The 21,910-nt window shown below is 38.3% G+C and overlaps 1 protein-coding gene across 1 annotated transcript in view; it reads left to right on the top strand.

Moving 5' to 3' along the window:
* PLOD2 (procollagen-lysine,2-oxoglutarate 5-dioxygenase 2) overlaps positions 1–21,910 on the top strand; it is a 48,029-nt gene that overhangs the window by 13,191 nt on the left and 12,928 nt on the right. Inside the window, exons 2-10 of the mRNA XM_085232786.1 lie at positions 2,029–2,120; positions 3,459–3,595; positions 8,605–8,768; positions 10,120–10,232; positions 11,903–11,966; positions 12,692–12,789; positions 14,198–14,299; positions 17,849–17,974; positions 19,672–19,793. Coding sequence (XP_085088912.1) covers positions 2,029–2,120; positions 3,459–3,595; positions 8,605–8,768; positions 10,120–10,232; positions 11,903–11,966; positions 12,692–12,789; positions 14,198–14,299; positions 17,849–17,974; positions 19,672–19,793 — 1,018 coding nt within the window. The remainder of the gene's footprint in view (positions 1–2,028; positions 2,121–3,458; positions 3,596–8,604; positions 8,769–10,119; positions 10,233–11,902; positions 11,967–12,691; positions 12,790–14,197; positions 14,300–17,848; positions 17,975–19,671; positions 19,794–21,910) is intronic.

Genomic DNA, 21,910 nt, shown 5'->3' with positions numbered 1-21,910 from the left:
GAATTCTCTGGGATGGCCCTCCTGCTCTTTTTAGGTGTGCACATGGGATTTTCTTCTGACTCTTGACCACAAAAGGCTGCTAGCACTCAGGCTGGAAAAATGTGGTGTCTATACCCTTTAAAACTGTCTTTCCATAATGTTTGGGTGTCCATACCAAATTGATTGAAGAGTTTCAAATACTGCCAGTTTCTTTGACGCACGTTGCACTGCAGGAGCATCAGTGTGGTATGGCAGAGTCAATAATTAATTTGGGCAGCACCAAGCAACAGCTGTAGAAGGCCTGTTCAAAACAAACAAGGTAGTGTTTTCCTTTGAGTAGGTGCTGGTATGGGGGGCTGTCATTGTGTAAGGTTTACATCAATTTGGTGGATGACTGGCTAAGAGTGAGGTTAAGAAACAATCTAGTGTTTGAAGACGTAGAGAAATCATGTCTAGGTCACGGAAAACTGAGGTTGGTAAGAAAGCACTGTATATGATTTCCTTATCCTTGCTATTCTTCATGGTACTCTGATGGCTGCAGCTGAGAATGACTATCACATCACTGTCTGACCTGGCTGGAGTGCTTGTGGGAGTGAGCTGGTGACTCATACCATATCTGTCTTATTTCACAGGGGGAGGAAAAGAAGAAATCAGTGGCTCCTGAGACCAATCTCCATAGATTTCCTGCTGCAGTTGTATTAGACAGATTTCATTAGAATTTCATTAGAATGTTTATTTTTTTGTGTTTTTGTTTTGTTTTATTTTGTTTTGTTGTTGTTGCTCTTCAAGTTATGTCTGTGTTAATACAACTATTATTGCTGGCTTGACTGCTCATTGGTACCCTCTAAAGTATACTGATAGCTGTCTGTCAAGCATCGCCATCTCTAGCAAGTGCATTTCTTATATGAAGGAAAAGGGAAGCAGGCTGCTTCCTTGTGTGTCAATTTTGTGGGCATCAAACAAAAATAAAATAGTAGGCTGTGACAGACTTGAGTACACTCAGGATGAACTCTTCTGTGCCTATAGACTTCAAAGTTTGCACTAGTGGAAAAGACCAAAGGGTTAATAGGAATGTTTTTCACAGCAGCCATTTCTAGCAAATGTTACTGTGCTGGGCAGGATAAACCCAGAGGATGTTTTATAGAAAAGTGAGGCAACAACAGGCGCTGTGTCTGGTATAGCCATTAGAGGTGATTCATTTTACTTTCTGTACCAATTGATCTCCTGGGCTCTGTTTAGAGGGCAGCCGTTGCTTGAACTGAGACCAAATGGAGGAACTACAATGTGCTCTGGGATCCAGGCAGATCTGATTAAGTACTCAATGTTGGATAGGTATCTTATATTTTCGATAGCTTTGAATTGTGTACCGTGATTATGGAGCATATTGCAGAGTACAGAATGTTTTCAATAGTATAATCAGGAGAATATCAAGCTGTTTAGAGGGAATTTTTGGCCCTACTTGAACTGTGTCAAAAGCCCTGGGATATAAAAAGGAAACTGGTTGCATGGTCATTTGCTTGCATTCAGTAAGAAGACAAAATTAGTACTAGTATAATTTGCAGACACCAGATTCTGAATAAAACAAAAACCCATGCTCTTTTGTCACTGTCCAAGGACTTAAAAGCAGTCAGTGCAGCCTGCTGGACTCTGTGGTGTTCACTGTTCGCTGCTGGGTGAAGCTCTCTGCTACCACTCATTCATGAGACAAGAAGTGACAGGATTAGCTCAGATGGAGTAGTAATAAATTATTTTTGTTTCAAAGATTCCTTCCTGCCCAGAGGTCATACTAGCTTTGTTTTCATCTCTTGAGTTAGCTGTTTACAGAGCAGATACTTCTCTGCTTCCTCTTCCTGAGGATAATTTTAAATACAGCATCTTTGTCTGTAGAATTTCTTGTCTGGTGATGTCTCATGCGTATAACATGACAGTGTATTTGCCTCATCTCTTGGAATCAGCTGTAGGCAAATTGTGAAGTCACTTGATATAGTGTGCTTTTGTTGTAACTGTGGCCTGAAAACTTAATATATGTTCCTTCTTTTTCTCTCACAGATAACCTCCTAGTTTTTACTGTAGCAACTAAAGAAACCGATGGCTTTCATCGCTTCATGCAAACTGCAAAGCACTTCAACTACACAGTGAAGGTACCGTACGTTCTCGTGCCAAGTAGTCATACGACACAGCCTTTAAGGTAGAAACAGTGCAGTAATAACTGAATGTGTTGAAACCTTCCCATGGGAGTGAAAGAAGATTAGTAGATACTGTGGTCAGGTCCCTCAGTCATTCTGTCATGATTTATCATCTAGTCTGGCCTTGCAGTGCAACTTTTTTGTTTTGAGCAGCTGCACAACTGCTGCTGGAAGCTGTACTGACGGCACAGGAGGTGGTGAGTGTTCCCATCCTGCTTAACCAAGGTGGGAGTCCTGCTGTGGAGAAAGAGGGAGGGTCACAACTGCAGGCTTCCTTCTGTTTCCCAAGACCCTGTAACTCAATGAGAGCACAAAACATTTCTATTGATTTTCCTAGCCTCTTGTGTCTTGTTCCCCGTCTCCATACGTCACGTACCGAAGTTGGCCTCTACATGACCTTGGGAAAAAGCAAAAGCCCTAGCTATCTTGTAACTTTCCACACAATTTTTGTCTACAAAAGAAAAAAATCCAGGAATTCAGATTGTATTACGACATTCTTCTGCTTGCTTACTCACCACAGTGTCTGACTTGTAATTAGGAAATGATTTGGTCTCTGAAGTTTGACTTTTGTTGTTGAACTTGAAAACCTGAGAAAACCTTTCCTAAAATTAATGTTGTTCTAAAGCACTTGAGGAGCCTGGGCTCTGCATACACCTATTAGCTTTGCAAATTTGTCTAAAACAGCGTGCAATTCAGTTCTTTCAGGTTTTAGGAGTTCCAAAAATCTTATCTTTCAAAGGCTCAAAACCCACAAAAGTGCTAAGGTAAAATTGTCACTCGGCCACAGAGAAATGTTGTTTAACTGATTTTAGCAGCCAGTTGTAAACTGGGGAATCTATCCTTCATTTGTATGAAAGTGTACTGGGGGTATGTCAGGAATACTGGAGCTTGGAATTTGTATTAGTAATATCCTGATCCCTCAATACTTCCTGTTCCTAAAATGATGAAATTGTCTTCTAAATATCTCATTCAGAATGTTCTTCTAATACAAGTTTTGAAACGTTATTCATTTTTTCCTTTTTCTGATGGAAATGTGTTTAAATAAACAGTGGTAGCAGGCAATTGCTTGATTCTTATTTGGTTAAGAAATTTGTCTCATGTTTTTGCAGTGATGTCATCATGCTGAATGCTGCTTCAGACATGGAAAACTTATGATGCTGGAAATGCTGGCTTGCTGTGCTTTAATGCATTGCTTCTGCTTTAACATCTGTTTTCAATAAGGGTCTGCTTTCAAAAGCCTCTTGTTTTTTGGTACCAGCAAAAAAAAAAAAAAAGACTTTTTACTTATTCCAGGTACTTGGAAAAGGTGAAGAGTGGAAAGGTGGTGAGTTGGCAAACTCCATTGGTGGAGGGCAGAAAGTCCGACTGCTGAAAGAAGGCATACAGGGCTATGCTGATCAAGAGGACTTGATTGTAATGTTTGTTGAATGGTGAGCAAACCTGGCTTGTTGTCATTACATTTTAGCTTAGTTGCGCTCACAGAAGTAGCTGATGTGACATGTTGAAAGTTGCATGACCCTCTCTTTGTTTGAGAATGTTTGCTCCCATTTTTTTCATTCATAAAAATAGTAGATTCTGCTTGGAGCAATCACTGCTTTTTTAAAAGGATTTACAGATGTAAGAGTTGCTCATAGTTCTGCTGCCTCGAGGGGGTGAAAAAATGTTGGAGCTGACAAGCTTTCAGGCAATCAGGCAATCGTGCATCCATCCCTCATTCTACTGCGGTAGTGTGGGATGTGGCTGAGGGCTGGGAGCTGGGGGACTGGCAAAAGCAGCTCCAGAAATAATATGGCCAGAAGAGACCAGAGTGTGATCTCCTTCCATGAAGTAACAGTGACATGGAGGAAGCTGGAAAACAGGCACTTGAGGAAAGCATACAGTGAGACAACTCCTTTAATGTGCTGGAGAGCTGAAGCGAGACACTGTGCCATACAGCCCCCCCCAGTGCCTGCTGTGTCTGCAGATGGAAGCACGGAGACAGGGCTGCTGTGGGTGCCAGATTACTGGTCACAGCATGGCTATGCCTGAGCATCCTTGTTGGAGGCCAGATAGCCTTCTTTCTGTTGCAGAAAGCAGGGGACACAACAAGGGGTTTAGAATGTTTACTTTTTTTTTTCTTTTTCTCTTCCTGTGTGTGACAAGAGAATGCTGAGAGCAGCTAAGGGCCCAGCTCATGGCAGCCACCAAGGCCTCTCACACCCATGCTAGGGTCACTGAAGGAATCCTACAAAGAGGATGTGGGGCTGTGAGGGCAGGTCTGGAGCTTGTACGTGGTTCACACTCTGTTACCAGCTCATCTTGGAATGTCTGCTACTGAATTTTCCTTCAGCAGTTTGAGCAAGCTTTATATGGGAAATGGATTTTTACACTTCTGTAACTTTAAAAGTTACATACAGTTTGGAGCTACACGTTCTTGTTTGTTTGTTTGTTTTCTTACTAACTTGATTAGCAGTTTTCTGTTCAATAAGTAGAAAAAGTAACTTTGTAAAAATCAATATGTACATGCTCGTGGTGCTCTAGAGATCATGCGAAACCTGAAAGGTATTTGAGAATAATGTGGGGAATTGTTTTGATCTGTACTAGAGGCTCAGATAAATCATCTGTTTACTTAGCGCTTACTGCTTATATATCTTACTGTTTTCTAGCTTATTATCTCAATGCCTCAGTATTTTTCCCTATATGGTGAAGTACTTAAATTGATTTGGGTATAGCTCAAATTTCTCCAACATAATTTATTATCTCCAGGATGGGGTGTCTAAGAGGGGGCGATGGATGAGAGTACAGCAGACCATGTGTGTTCAAGTACAGATGTCATCATCTTTCTTGTCTTGAAAACTTGCCATTTCAAGCCTCCCAGGTTCCTGAAGGCTATAATCCCAAATACATGTTGATTTAAAGCTTTTGGGACAGACTCCAAGTAGGAAAAAAAAATATTTTTCTTTCTGATTCTAGCATTATGTTTTAATTATAATGAGCCTTTAGATTTCCAGGAATCCTTGTTATTGATTTAAACACCGAGAAATGTAGCATATCTGTAGGAAATTCCTTTCTTTTTCAGGTATTTTCTTTATATTCTCTGTGAAGCATTTGGGATATTAATCTTGGTGGGGGGTGGAAGGAATCTCCTGGTTTATTTACTGTAACTAGGCAAATAATTTACAACGAACTGTTTGTGCAGCTTCTTGCTATTTTTTGAGCAGTGTTTTTTATGTGACTCGCAATTCTGGAAATAGTTTCAACTTTTTTAGTGGTCAGCTTGTGTCTAGGTGCAGATGGAATACAATTTAAATTAGGTTTGTTTTTGTGAGAGCTAGCTGCTGGTTTATTTTGGACTGTTTCAGACTGAACTGGCTAACGGCCAGCACAGACTGGGCTGAAATGGTTGGTGCTGTGACTGTTCACCCAGAACTCCCACAGCAATCTGCTTGTGTTGTAGAAGATTGTTGAAGTCTCGATCATTTTTTAAAACATTTGCCAGGAAATGAGGGATAACCGTTTTGAGATACGCAGAAAATGCAATTAAGGTGTGATTCTGGTAGAAATAGATTGTAAACAACTAAGTGTGTGGTCTAGCAGTTCACTTAAATAATATGAAATATGGGACCTGCATTGCTGGTTGCAAATCCCCCTTGTTTATACATGGAACTCTTTAACTTGCAGCTCAAATAGTAACAGGTCTTTATTGTTTATAAAGCTGTAGATGCAAAGTTGCACGTTCAGTTCTGGAAGATCTGCACCCTGTGATCACTTCCCAGCTGTGACAAGGCGCTGGGTGCACAGAGGGTGTGACTTGGGGCCAAAAAAGGAGGAGAGCTGGGTGGATTCCAACTCTGAACATCAACCATCTGGGAACTTCAGGAAATGGGACTGGAGTTGTGGAACCTTTATTTACCCCGTCCACCTCCTAGTTAATCGAAAGGATTTACAAAGAATAAATAAGAGTATCTGAGCTTTTCCAGCTTGTCAAAATGACCTGCCTCTTTCTGGATATATCTCTACTTATTCTTCTCTGTCCAATTCTAAAGTCCTATTCAAATCTAGAACACAACTCATGTGCATAATTGTCACAGATAGTCCTGGAATCCATTTTGCAATGGTCTCAGTGGGGTAGACCTCAATTGGATCTTCCTTATGATAGGAATTTGGTGCTGTGTCTGACATAGTAGGGAAGCGAAGCAAATAGATAGGTTTCAGTTTGGCTCTAGAAGTTCTCCATTTGTCAGAGACAAATGGAACTGTGTAAAGCCACAGATGAGAACTAGCAGTGAGGAGCAGGAGGCTGTTTGGGGAGCGGTGTAGGGTAATCCTGCAGGTTACTTCTTGATGAAACAGAACCACAGAAATTAGTGGAAAATGTACATACTCATAGACTCATGCCCCTGCATAATATCCCTTTGTATGTAAAGTTTACAATAATTGCTAATACAGTTTAGCTGTTCTGAGCTGAGCTCTGTGCTGTGTTCTGTATTATGAACTGTGCTGCACTAAGTAGCATATCCCTTTCCCGAGCAGAGCCTGTGGCTAGCCCAGCGTGTTGCTCAGCTTTGGCTTTTTTTCCAGAATGACACTCATTGGGAAGCAACGTTCCAGGGGTGTTTGGTTCCTTCCTGCAGCTGCAAATCATTGCAGCAGCAGCACTAGCCTGATCAAAGAGGAGAAGCACAGCCTGCCATAAGCTATTAAGTTAAAGCCTCAGACAAATCTCTGTTTTTGTCTGTCTTCAACTTGTCTCCTTTTTCTTGCTTGTTCTTCAGGCCCGTTCTGGCTTTGAATCAGACTGCACTAGCTGAATGGGAAAGGGAGGAAAGTACTGTTCTGTATATTTTGGGCAGAAGCAGGCAGTTTTTGCAAAACTGGGGAAGCTCCAAAATGTACAATACATTTTTCTTTTTTTTTTTTGTCTTCATACATTCTTCTGCCAAAGTTACAGAAAAACAAAACAGTGAAGGTTTGCAGAACCCCACTTACTTTATATAGACTACATAACACTTCCTCTCCAGGGCTCATGCTTTGCTCTGCGGTGGAGATCCGTTGCATTTGTAAGCCAGCTGTTGTTCGGTTTTCTTAGTCCAATTGCATGAAATCCCCTTTGAAGAAAGGACATTTTAAATAATTCAGAACTGTAACAAAGAAGCACCAGAAGGCAGTAAGGGTTGGTTTCTTGGCACTCTTGCTGAGTAACACATTGCAATGCAAAAAATTCTGTTTACTGCTCGTAGGGTACTGCTGTCCTATCTCCTAGCCTGGCTTAAATACTTAGCAAGAACAAAATCTTGATAAAAATGAGACCTTTGGAGCTGGTAGCTGTACCTTTCCTCTACTCTATTTCAGGACTGCAGATTTTAGGTACCTAAGGCAGATGCATGAAATAAGAATATCCCCAGAAACATAACAGCTGAGACACTACCATTAAATTCAGATATTTTGTTTCTTCAGCCAGAGATTAGTCTGTTATAGTGTGGTCCCAATATTTCCTCACTTCATGCCATGTGAAATGAACCTAGAAGTGTTTTGTGCATTAATGCTTTTATATGTTGGCCTCAAGCATGAACAAAGGAGCCTTATGCTCTAAATTATTTAATCATTTACATTCATTTTGTGGTTTTTCAGAGGATTTGATTTAGAATTTGTTCTACAGCAAGGAACCGCTGGGTTCATGCTACTCCATCACTGTATGGCCTTTGCCAAAACTTCACATTTTCTGCTTTTGGCTAATGCTGACCTCCTCTTATGGATAACTCCTCGGTTTAAATATCAGCCTTTCCAACTTTTGGTCTTTGTGATTGAGAATCAGGAGTTAAATCTGATGAATACATAAAAAATAGGCGACTTTTATAAGTAAATATTTTGAAGTTTAGGGTCTTCTGAAGTCTTCAGCACATCAAAAAAGTTAAAGCAAAATTTAAATATTGTGAAGATGTAGCACAGTTTAACGATAGTCCGTGTTGAGAAATAATGTATTTTGAGAAATAAATGTACATGCCTGAGGAGATGTCAGACAGAAGTCTGTGCCAATGTGTTTTGGAACAAGATCATCCCAAGTTTCCTAGTAAATCATCTACAAATGTATATGTTTTTCCTTTTAAATATAAAACACCTTCTTTTAAAGATGCATACTTATATATTACTCAAAATACATGAAACTTGAAAATCAGTTTCAGGTAGAAAAATTCTGAAGGAAGAAGAAATGTAGAAGGCTCAGAAAAATAAATGGAAATGGAAGGGGATACTGTTGGTTAAATAGTATTGGTTGAGGACTTATTTTCCCAGAAGATTTTAGGATTTTTACATATGATACTGCAGGATTTAGTAAGTCACTTTTCAGAAAAAAATGGCTGTCTGTATGATTTAAAAAAATTGAATAATCAAACCATTTGTTGCTTTGAACACAGAATCATTAAAATCAAACCAACAGTGGACATCTTTTCTTCGTTTTCAGCTATGATGTAATCTTTGCGGGAGGACCTGAAGAATTGTTAAAGAAATTTCAGGAAACAAATCATAAAGTAGTGTTTGCAGCAGATGGACTAATTTGGCCAGATAAAAGGCTAGCTGACAAGTATCCTGCGGTCCGGAGTGGAAAACGATTCCTGAACTCAGGAGGTAAATGTGATTTGTGAATATGTTAAATCTTGAACTTGAGCGTAACGCTTTCATTTTCTTTTATGTATTTATATGTGTAGGTATTCCTGAAGAACAGTGGAGAACTCACTGAAGATTGCATTTGCTGTTTACCACTCTCTGTCCCTTGAATGTCTGCTCTTTTGTTCTCAGGAATAGATTTCCTTCGAAGTCCCATGGTACTTTTGGCAATGCCGCTGTGTAAAGTATGTAAATCAAGTGAAGCCTGGGGCATAAATGCCTTGCAATGAAGTGCTATGCAGGGACCACCCAGTTGCTGGTCTAGGGGTAGAAGCACAAGGTAGTACATGCTGTTTACAGGGACAGATTATGAGCTGGGCCACAGAATTTCCTGCCTTGTTGGCACCCTGGTTTCTAAGGTATCTCTGCACCTTGTGCACAAATGCTGGTGATGACTGCCTGTCCCCTCAGCATGGCTTGGATCATTTGATTCAAGAGAAGTGTGGGTTACTCCCATTAATCTCAATGCAGTGTTAATTCTGAAGTCTCCTTTAAATGCCAACTTTGTTAATCGTTTTGCAGGTGATTAATACATGTGTGCATTGACTCTGACATTGTTTATCTGCTACAGAGCTCAGTACTTCCCTCTACCTGGGTAAACAGTCTAGGCACTCTGCAGACTTGAGTGTCCCCACATTTTTCTCTCTTTGCCTAGGCTATCAGGCTATCATCCCTATTTTTCTTTTCTTTTTTTTTTTTTTTTTAAATCTGTCTGGGTTTTTTTGTTTTGTTTTGATTTGGCTTGAATATAATTCATTTCAGGTTCAAATTGAATTCCACTTGTAGTTCTGGCAGGATTAGTTTCAGGCTTCTCTGCCAGTAGGAAGTGATTCCTTCAGATATTCAAAAGCTGTCTGGACACAACCCTGGGTAATGTGCTCACAGGGACCCTGCTTGATCAGGGAGGTTGGACTAGATGATCTTCAGAGCTCCCTTCCAATCTCAACCATCTGTGATTCAGTGACTGGTGAAAATGAAGCTTTTTTTCTACAGTGGGCTTCTTTCTTGGGAACAGTAGTAGCCTAGTCTCATGCTTTGGAGTTTTCTAGACCATCTGAAGCATATCTGTTTCCATCTTGGACATGTCTCTTTGCTATTTTTTACCTTAAAATAATGTTACAATAAAAATAACCTGTAATTGCAAACTCTTTAGAACAGAACTAATGCATATCACAGAAAACTAGATTTTTAAGCCAAACTGTATGAATTTCATACATTGGCACCAAACACTTTGAATGAAGTCCTTGACTGAGGGACAGCATTGGCAGAGAAGTGCTTTTTATGGAAATAACTTGTGCGTTTAATATTGCAGGATTTATTGGTTATGCTCCGTATATAAATCGTATTGTGCAGCAATGGGATCTGCAGGATAATGACGATGACCAGCTGTTTTACACCAAAATCTATGTTGACCCATTGGCGAGGGTAGGTAGTGGCTGGCTTTCTCATTTCTTTCTGCTTGAAATGACATGCTGCTCCTCATAAAACATCAGGAGATAAAAATAAAAAGAATGCTGTCTCCTTCTTTCCTGAGTGCCATGTTGACAGTGGTGTTTGTTCTCCAGAGGTTCCTACTGTCAGAGTGATGAACAGTCTTCAGAAGGGTCATGACTTGAAATACAGTTTCAGGCTGCCTGCAGATCTAGGCAGGCTGTGCTTCATTGTTAGAAATAATAGCTCTGAGGTATATGGTTAGGCACATTCATCTCAATGAGGGTCCCATGTAGTCTGCAGTTTGACAGCCAGAGAATGTGGCATTTTTCCAGGATTTCACTGAACTGCTTGCTGATCCAGAGTTTTTAGATTTTGGGTTGTTGCCATTTCAGGTCCTGCTTGCAACTGCATTCAACTCCTCAGCTTTTTATGCAGATATGTTCAATAAGTCTGCATCATAAATTGTGGGGGGAGACCTCTCCTAGCCCTAGCTTAACAAAGCTCTGTGCTGATTAGGAGCATTAAAACAGTAGATCAGAGGCATGGGCTGGGTATTGGAAAAAGTGGGTTAAAAAGGCTAAACAACATTTTGATGCAAGAAGACTTCTAGAAGCTGATATTTCAGAATTTTGAGATTGACTTTGGTCACTTGGGTGCGTTAGGCAGGTCTAAAGTCTTTGAAATATATGTATTTTCTTTTAAGCTCTGTCGAGTTATGCCTGTGATGTAGGGCATGTTTAGATACAAGTACAGAAATGTTTGAATTGTCTTTATGCAAGTTAAGTCAGATGCAAGATATGCAATTGAAAGGACAGTGTGTAGAGACGCTCAAGCTGACTCTGCACCAAACTCACAAGTAATGTAATTAGCTGTCTGAACAGATTGTCTTCTAGACAAAAAGTGTGTACCTCTGCACAGTGCACCACTACACAGTGGTTCAAAACATCCCCATAGTACTGCCTATAAGGTACTGGCTACATCCAGGACTGTGGAGATTCTATACCCTTCTTAAGTACTGATCCTCTGTGCAGTAATACACAGAACTGTAGAATATGCAAGGAAATCTTGGATGTTTCGAAACAAAGTACTCATATCTAAATAACAGCTTTTAAATCTATTTTAAAGGATATGTCTTTTGCTCAATGTATTGAAAACTTTTGAACATTCACTAAATGTGAATGTAGGTGAGTTTAATTATTTAGTACTAGGAATATGTTTTTGAGCAAAGGTATTTTCTATTCTGACATGATACTCAGATTTGTCACTGTTATTTTGAAACAGTGAAATGCAGTGATTTTTGATTTAAGAACTGCTAGTGTGTTTTGTTGGTGTTCCAAGAACTGTCAATATTTCTAAAATAAGATATAGATTTTCTTACTTAGCCTACCCTGCTAAATTGCAGTTTCTTTGAAGAGTCATGGTCTTTATTCTACAAATTTAGATGAGGCTTTTGCATATGTAAAATTAATTGCTACACAACTGCACAAGTCAGGAATCTAGGAAAAACGTAACAGTTTAAAACTAAGAATTCCATTTGAGAACTGAGTATGTCAGGTAGTTTGGCCTGTTTAATTTGCTGTAACTTTAGCAGATCTTGTAGGACTTCAGTAAAAGCTTTGGCTTTTTAGAATACCTCAATATCTTTGCTACTTTTATTTCAGGAAAGCCTGAACATTACTTTGGACCACAAGTGTGCTATTTTCCAGACTTTAAATGGAGCTGTTGGTAAGCATATGTTTTGTATGTTGTGTTTCATTAACCATGTTATTAACACTTTAATTGCATAACCAACAATACAGTTCCTTAAACATACGCTCTTCTGTTGTGATGAAATATTTGGGTGGCTAAACCAGATTTCCAGTTCAGCCCCTGGTTGAAGTTTGATTTTAAAATAACAAAAATAATTATAAATAAATGAAGCTATCAATATTTCCAAAATTAGGAACCAAATTTCTATCAGCCTTTCACAAACTTAATTATCATCTTCACTCCTGTAATTAAAATTGCATTTTAGATGTTATGTGTAATAATTTGTGAAATAATGAGTAATTTCCTCTCTTTAATTGTCTTGAATTAAAATTGGAAGCTATGTTTGTACAAGCTTCCTTCCTTACCTTTAACCTGCAATTATGTAACAGCTTTGAATTCAGATCATATCTAAAATAACTGATTTATTTATAAATTCCTTTGTTCAAGAGTAAGTTTTTAAGCAGATTTTATTCAAATTTTGAAGGCTGCTGTTGGCAAACTCTGAAGTTTAATGTAACATGTAATTCTTGGTATAAAGCATTCAGAATTGAGGGTCTGTTAAAAAACCAAAAAAAGCTTCCATATAAATATCTTTGACAATGACAGCAACAATAGGATGTACAGTACCAGCAAGAACTTAGAGAACTCTGAAATTTTATCTTTTTATAAACCTGTTTGGTATGATCCTTGTTAATTTGCAGATGAAGTTCATCTGAATTTTGAAGAAGGGAAAGTAAGAGCAAGGAATTCTGCATATGAAACATTACCGATCACTGTTCTCGGAAATGGTCCAACTAAAGTGAGTGGCATTTTCTTCGTGGTTTTGTGCAAAGACAGCAATTTTAGCTCAGGCAAAAACAATGGAATTGTCTGAAAAAGTTACGACCACTACTAACTTCTAATTAATATTAATAAAAATTGCATGGGTAAACAAACCATTCTAGCAGCTCTCTACATCATTATTTTGTTGTCACAGTAACTTGATAGCACTGCTGAAACAACTCACTCCACTCCCAAATTCACGATAGCAAGAGATATTAGGAGTGAATAACCTGATGTTAATTTGTTCATTACCAGAAAACAATTTTTAAAGCTAGTGAAGAATCATAGAACCTTAGAATCCTTAGAGTAGAAAGGGACCTCTGAAGGCCATCTGGTCCAACTCCCCTGCAATGAGCAGGGACATCGCAGCTTGATCAGGTTACTCAGGGTTTGATCCAGCCTTGCTTTGAAAGTCTCCAGGGATGGGAAATCAATCACATCTCTAGGCAAACTGTTCTAGTGCCTCACCACCCTCACTATAAAAGACTTTTTCCTTATGTCCTACCCAAATTTACCCTCCCTGATCTTGGAGCCATTTCCCCTTGTTCTTTTGCCGCAGACTGTGCTAAAGAGTCTTACAGAATCACAGAATGGCCCAGGTTGGAAGGGACCTCAAGGATCACGAATCTCCAGCCCCCCTGTCACAGGCAGGGCCACCAACCTTCCTATTTAACACTAGATCAGGCTGCCCTGGGCCTCTTCCAGCCTGGCCTTGAACACCTCCAGGGATGGGGCATCCACAACCTCTCTGGGCAACATGTTCCAGCACCTCACCACTCTCATAGTAAAGAACTTCCAGGAGGACAGGGCAACCCAGGCAGTCCATCCACAGAAGTACACATTTTGTTCAGCGCCAATTCTGAAAGTGTTAAGAAGGTAGATGCTGCTTTAGAAACTAGCCAATAGAATGTGTTTCGAGTCGTGGCATAGTTTGCCATTATACATCATGAAAATATGCATTTTACAATTTCTATGTGCTTTTCAATGCGGTCTCTGCATTTTGTTTAAAGTGTTGATTTGAAGATTTAGGAGAATTAACTAGAATCATCTTTTGGCATGAAAACTTGCACAGCAGCTTTTGAGAGCTGGATCTGTAGTTTGTTTCTTGTAAGTCTTGCATGCATTTAGTTGGTAGTTTGTCTGCTTACAGTTTTTTTTTTTGTTTTTTTTTTTTTTTTGAATGTAGAAATTAGGAGGATATCACCTCTGGCTTGTAAATAATAAGAAAAGATAGGTATTTTTATGTTACTTTCTTTTTTAGATAAAAATACAGTCATTTGCCTTTAGGTTTAAGACATTAAATTATTAAGCCTGAATTCTGTAAAGAGTAAAAATCACCAGCTGTCTACACATCTCATTTACCTGAATTGTTCATTTGTTACCAGATTTACTTGAATTACTTGGGAAATTATATTCCCAATGCTTGGACACGGGAAACTGGATGCAGTATTTGTGATTTAGACATGCTGGATCTGTCAACAGTAACGGTAAGAAAACTTGTGAAACAAGAGCAAAACCCTTTTGAAAGCATTTGATAAGTATGTAGTGATTTCTGATTCAAAAAGGCTTTGGTATGCACTCTTATGTTTAGTAGGCACCTGAGGATATTTTGTCTCGCATATGAAACTATAAGGAAGGAAGTTTAATTTACTGAAAATGCCAATACTTGTGGAAATAATTTCATGCATGCATTTTAATATAGGTTTCCCCAGTATTGCTGAATCTAACCCCTTCCCCAAAAGCCCTCAGATCCTCTGTTCACTGTATTTCATTTCTTGTCTGTAGTGAAGATATGAATGAGAACAGAGCTTAGAGGGTCATGAGGGTTTAGGATAGCACCAAAGAAGTGGTGGTTTGTTTGGCACTGAAAGTAGTGTGACAATTTCTGGACAGTAAGGAGCTTGTAGAATGGAATATAAATTCAAAAAGTTATTGCAGGAACTGTAGTCACTTTCACATCCTGTTAATTTACATATATATTTACACATACATCTTTAATTTGAAGGTAGAACATTCTTCTGATGTTCTGCTGAAAATTTTTGCACTCTCAGCTATATGTTAAAGTTTACCTGAGGAAAAAAGTTAAGTTTTATCTGAAGGTGTTGCCTAAGGAGTAGTTTAAACTTAAAGCCATTAATGGAGAGTAACTTGCAATGATTTATTGGATAGCTTTTTGTATAGTTTAAGTACATCTATTTGGAATGGATCTTCCTTACTGTAGCTCATTCTTTGGACATCATACCTCACTCACTCTGCCAGCAGAAATAGTGAGACTTTTCCTTGGCCTCTGTGGAAGTGTTTACCTCTGGCATTTCTTAGTACAAGCAGTATTTCATTTTCTGAATGCGCTTTCTGTTCTGGCCTGGCTGGTTGCTACTTAACAAGAAATCTTTAGAATAAAAAGCAATCATATAATCACAGACTGTTTGGGGTTGGAAGGCACCTTAAAGATCATCCAGTTTTAACCTCCCTGCTGTGGGCAGGTTTGCCACCCAGTAGATCAGGCTGCCGAGAACCCCATGTAACTGGCACTGGGGTTGCAATTGCCCTTCTCATACTGCTTTATTTGATTTTATGTATTGGTGCGCTCATGTCTCCTGAAGACTTTTTCATTGTTGCTCTTTTCACAAGAAAGTCAGGATCAGTTTTGTTGATGCCAAATTGTTATGAGCCCTGAGTTCCTTCAGATGAATTCTGACATAGGTTCTTGACTTGATGAACTTAGCTGCTGCTGTTCAAACATCTTGGGCTGAGTTTGACCTGCAGACCTTGACTTGACATCAGAGGAAGATGCAATGGCCAGACACCTGTTTTTCAACCCATCATATAAGTTTAGTAACAATATTTTCTGAAGACTTCCCACTGTGAAGGCCAGGGTGGTATGTGCAAGGTGGAGGGGATAGAAGCATCACCTTGGGCCCTGCTGGTTGAGCAGTAGCATCCAAGGTGCTCCCTGGGGACAATTTGAGTTGTAATACAGTTTTAATCGCCTAAATTAAACTGAACAACAAATTTAATGTTCCTTTGGCTAATGCTTAAATCCTGAGATTTTTTACTAGTGTAGAAAATTTCGCATGTGAGCAGCAAAGATGACTTCACTGCTCCTTGCGTTGCATTGGCAACTCTTTTGCAGTATGGCTTCAGAGTGCTGCCCCGTGTTTCTTCAAAAATTGTCACATACTTTCTTACTGTTAGTGAAAAAATAAGCTTTAAAAGGTGGAATGTATGTCCTTTAGTAAAAGAGTGAAAATCTGTCAGAGAAAATGCAATATCACTTAGAGCAGCCTGGGTGCTCCTGAAGTGTTTTTCCCAGGGCACAGTTGGGAAGAACCAAAGCTCAGACTTGATAAACTCACATACTGGGGATTAAACTTGTTCATTCAGACATAAATTTAGATAATGCAGTCACACCTCCTTATAAGTATGGGGAATGATGCTCCAGATCAATTAACTCTAATTTAAGGAGGTATAATGGCAGTGCAGTTTGCAGGAATGTCAAACTCTAGTCCTTTAAACACTTTTGCTTTTGTTACACTCTTGACTTTTAGTGTAGACATTGGAGCCAATCAGTTCATGCTCCTGTATTTTGGAGGATTATTAGTAATTCGTGCTTGCCCCTATAATATTTGCAGATCCAAATGTAACCTGCTTCTCTTTCCTCAGGAAATCATAATGAAATGGCTTTGAATTAGAAAAATATGCAGAATGAATTGTGATAGCAGCACTATTATTAGCATGTTTGTTCAGTAAACCCAGTGGCACAGGCTGCTTTCCTCATCACTTGTGATCAGTGTTATCAGTATCAGTCCAACTCCAGTCACAACGGGGTAGTTTCCAGCAAATGCTGCGGCTGCTGCTTTCAGGACGTGTGGGTGCTCATACCTTCATCAGCTGTTCTGAAGTTGTTGGGCTGTCTGCGTACATGTCTGCTGGGTTTGCAGATGAAGTCATAAATAAGAGGCATTCTGGGTAAACACTTGGTGTTGTAATGTTTCCTAGCACACTTGCCAATTTGTTTCTGGAGTTCCAATGCAGACAGTGATACTGTGAAAACTCAACATGTGCTGATTGTTTATCCAGATGCTTTTCAAGCAAATATAGGCTTGCTCAAGGAAAACTAACTTGCAGTCTTCTATACGCATATAAGGCTTCTCTCTGAGCCCCTGGTAGGCTTAGATATTTGTATGGACTGTCCATTTTGGAAGGGGAAAGAAGCTTTGTTGAATCACTGCATTTGTTCAGGTTTAAAGACCTTTGAATGTTGAATTTCTTTGTCTCAAATAATGCAATAATGTATTCTAGGAACACACAAGTTCTGCCTAGTTTGTTTTAGCAGCCGTGATCTCTGCGTCAAACCCATGGAAAACAGGAATTTTAAAAGATGTGAATTGATATGAAGTGGTGGCTTCATTTGGTGTAAGGGGAAACGCTCTGGTTAGAGTTTATTACAGCTCTCAATAAAATCAATAAGCAGGGAAGTAATGCAGAACTCATTTATGATAGCTATGGGGCATAGTGCATATAAAAGGATGTGCAAGGCTTTTGCAGTCTTTGTCTTAATGACTGAAATATTTTGAATATTCTTTATCATTTAATTACTTTTTTAAAAATAGTTCCCTATGCTTTCCTGTAAATCTCTCATGTATATACAAGTTATTCAAAAACAAAACAAAACCACAACAATTTTGCTATGCATTTCTTAGGTATATTTAGTTATGTGCTTTTTGCTGTTAAAATATATTTAATAGAGAAAAAATTACACATCTTTTTACATTAGTTTTGGGCTTCAATTTCTTAGTTTCTGTTATTGGAATTCAAAAAGTTTTCCAGTGATACTGAATCCATTATCTTTGCTTTGTCAGATAATTAACAAAAACATGGGTAACAGCACATCAGACCTAGTTGGCTTAGACCATTTCAAAACTGTGCAGTCAAGTTTATTACAGCATGACATTAGTTGCTTTTTAATAAAAGTAGCATTAGAAACAAGGCAAGTAAAGTTACCGGTTGTGTCAAAATATCATTATTTTTTTTAGGAATATCCCAGCGTAAAAATTGGTGTTTTCATTGAACAACCCACTCCTTTCCTACCTAAATTTTTAGACAGACTGTTGACTCTGGATTACCCAAAGGAGGCTCTCAGTGTTTTCATTCATAACAATGTAAGTATAATTTTACTATTCTGCAAAGCTTCATTTTATAGAAGTCATGGTATGAATAAAAATGCAAGTGAAAAGTATACAGATTTTCTGTATGCTTATTTCTTAAGTGCATAGGAAGAGATAACGTTTCATAATTTATTATACAGAAGTGGAAAAAACACAGTAGTGAAATGAAGTTCAGTCAGTACTTGCTGAAATCTATTGAAACAAACTACTTAGAAATTGAATTTTAAGCTGTATGCTTCTGAGAGAAGTACTAATTGATGTAATAACAATAGTTCTCACTGGATTTGCTTTTCACTTTGTTGTTGATATCCCATTTACGTTTCTTATGATGCTGTTGCTGGGTGCCAGGGAAAAGACCATTGTGGCCAGATAGGTCTTGAATGGCAGTATAGATTAGTTGGTTTTTGAAATATATTTAATGGTTTCTGCTAATTTGATCTGGTGATACTAATACTTCACTAGTGACATGCATCAGTATTACTATTTACATGAGTGAGGTGACAGATATGTGCAAGTCTCATGGACAAACAGGGTTGCAAGATGAATGTCAGGAAAAAATTAGAATTTTGTTTTTTTAATTAGGCAGACAACACTGTTAACATAGCACAACAGTCCTGAGTAACAGAGCAGAGCAGACGCAGAGCTGAGTTTTAAAGTTATCAATGCCTTTTGGAAAGGAGTTCTTAAAGACATAAATATGATCTGCAGATAGGAATTGTAGACTGTGCTAGGTTTCATTGCTTCAGCCAGAAGTTGAAAGATGTTCAAAATGAATGTAAGACTGAATAGCTTTTTAATTATAGGTGGGAAAGAACCATCACCTTTAGTTACTATGAAGTTACCTGTTATAGCAAAGCCTAACAATGAGGACAGTGGTCTGGAAGCATTGTATACTACTGAGATCCCTTAAATTAGGGGTAGGGTAATGAGAAATTAAAGAGACAACCACTGGGACTATTTTTCTGAGAGGATGAATGTACAGCATTTTTAGTTGATTGAAAAAATAAGATTTGGTTTTATCACTTTAGAGCAAGATAATAGACGAATACAACTGAACTCTAATCTCAACCTCTTCTGCCACCATCATTGCTTCTAGAAATGATACCACCAAGTTGTTTTGTCTACTTTGTTAGCCAAGGCTGATGACATTCTAAATTTCCTTATTGTAAGCAACTCTTGAGTGTGGTTTCATTCCTGACCATCTTGGTAGCACTGAATGATTCCTTCCAACTGGCTGCTCTCTTCTTAGGGAGAATAGAGTAGGAGTTGTGGTCTGGAGCTGGGGCATTGCACAGCTGTCCTCTAGCTGGACACCACAGGTGGCAACTCCCTTGTCTCTAAAGCCCTTCTGGAGTGACATAAAAATCTCTCTGTGCCAGTGAGGTTGAGGATGGAGTTTGATGTTTGTAAAACAAGTATCATGATAAAATGCTGCACAAACAGTTTGTGAATTGCATAACTGGTCTGGATGTACAGGTTTGATTTTTACTGCTGACGTGTTGGGTTTTCTTGCTAAAACTTTGGACTGAAGCACTCGATTTTTTTGATGATAGCTATACTGGATTATCTTCAAATACTGCTTACCATCTGTTTGCTTAGGATAGAATACAATTTGTTCTTGGACACTGTGTTTATGATTCACAGCAATTTGTACTTTTCATTCACTATAAACAATGTTAACATGATTACAGGAGGTTTACCATGAAAAGCACATCAAGAAATTCTGGGAAAAAGCCAAGAACATTATCAGAAATATAAAAATTGTTGGACCTGAAGAAAATCTGAGTCAAGCAGAAGCCCGGAACATGGGAATGTAATTTCTGATTTTTAAATCCTTTATAATGGTGCATCCACTAACACTTTTTTTTTTTTTTTTCCTTTAATGTATATTATTTTGCATATTAAATACTAATAGTCTCACATCTTAAAGTTCAGAAGTGAAAGCTTTTGTCTAGAACAAGCCCTGGCTATAAAATATTTACTGTTGAGTACTTTATGGCTTCTGTTTAATAAAAAAGCTATTGGTTATTTGTAGGAAAACATCTCCTTGTTGGACTTCTCTATTTCAGTAGTCAACAGTCTTGACTTCTGATGAAGGCATAGACAGGAACAGACTGAAGAAATAAGAGATGCCAGTTTATTTTTACATTATACTCAGCACAAACATGAATATATATTAAAATATCTGACATTTTTTGTTGTATTTAGAGCTTAAGAGTATAGCATGGCATCAATTGAGAGAAGGGACTTGTCTTTTTGGTGTTCTTGGAATTTTGTTTGTACAAGGTTTTGTTGCTCGGAAGCCACTGGGAAACTGAAATTTGGCTGGGCTCCAGGCTGGCCTCTCCCATAGCCTTTCTAGGAAATATTACCCAGCAGAAGCAACCACTCACATAACAAAAAAACATTATTTTTAGTAAACTCTGAGCAGTTAGCTACACCATTCACAAATTATTTGAAGTAGAAATAAGTGTAATGTGTATGAGATGAGATCATCCCAAAATTATTAATTTAGAAAGCTAAGTATGATCTTATATGTGAATAATGTAGATGTCACCAACAGTTGCTCCTTTCCTTTTGGCTGGGATAAGACAAAATCAGGTCATCTGCAACTTCCTTTCACTTGTGCTCTGCTTGGCCAGCCTTCTGATCATCATCAGCTTCTCTGGAATGATTACTTTTTTCCTCAGAAAATCTAGCTCAAAATTTAGATGTTCATGACAATGGCAGTTCCAGTAAAGCAAATTATTAGCCCTCAATTCAGATAGCTTCCAATGCACCTTCTCTTGTTGCTCACTAATATTGCAACAGAAGTTGCTTTGTAACAGAGATTCTTCAAATCTTTTTTAATGGCTTGGTTTGCAGACATTGATATATTTATTTCGCCTGTGTCTCTCCACACATTAATTGATAATTTTGTTTTATTTTCTTCCGACATGTATTCTCTATTTCTCCAAATTAACTGATTTTAGTTTATTTCTAGTAGGTTTAGAGTGAATTTGGTATTCTTACTGGCACATTTCATGCTAAAAGGTATTTATCTGATGCAGCTATTTTTTTATCTTTTTAATACAGCTAACACTTAATGCAATTCAGTGCCTGGAGTTGAAAATTAACAAAAGAGAAGTTGGGCATTGAAGGTGCAGTTTGTTTTCAGAAGAATACTTTTGAGTATATAATGTAGCTACTCGGTTTTCTTCTTACATCATTTTTCCCCATTTTGTCTTAGTAAAAACTGGTGATAAGTCATGATGAGGTTCTTAGTGAATGAGACTTTCACATTTAATATACATGTGAGTACAATAACCTTTTTTCCCCCCACCCATATCCATGCAGCAAACTTCTGCCTGCTTTTCTTGTTCATTTAATAAGTAATAGCAAGGGATTTACTTTCCTATTTATTTCCTTTTAATAGTTGTCTATTAATATGGAAAAGCCCTCTCCTGAGCTTTGGATAGTTGTATATATCTTGGAAAAGGCTCCAAACTGCATAGCCATCAAAGAGTTGTTACGATTCATCAACATAGACAAACGAGTGCATAGCTTAAACAGGCAGAAACAGAAGGAAGGGGATTAGGGAAAGAAGAAAAATAAAGGAGAATATAAAGAAAAAAAACTTATTTGCAAATTGAGTATTTTGTCTTTGCGTGTATATTCCTTCAAATGCTACCTTAGTGTTTAATGCTGGCTGGATTTTGAGATGTACTTTTTCTCTCCTGTATGTTTCTTGAAAATTAGAAGACATTACATCAGTGTCTCAGAGCTTCCATTTGGTATTGATAAATGATGGCTGGGATAGCCTGTGAGTTGGGCAAATACCTTGGATGTGGTTTAAAGGAAGAGTGAGGATTAAGTCTCTCTCTCAAATGTCAAGTATTGGAGACTTGTGTTTTCCTGCTTCTGCTGAGCTGCTTCTTTTGAACACTTCGG

The sequence above is a fragment of the Meleagris gallopavo genome, chromosome 11 (assembly GCF_905368555.1).
Source record: "Meleagris gallopavo chromosome 11, MGAL_WU_HG_1.1, whole genome shotgun sequence".
Taxonomy (NCBI): domain Eukaryota; kingdom Metazoa; phylum Chordata; class Aves; order Galliformes; family Phasianidae; genus Meleagris; species Meleagris gallopavo.
The sequence above is the reverse complement of the archived record's forward strand: the minus strand, read 5'-3'. Positions and strand labels throughout refer to the sequence as shown.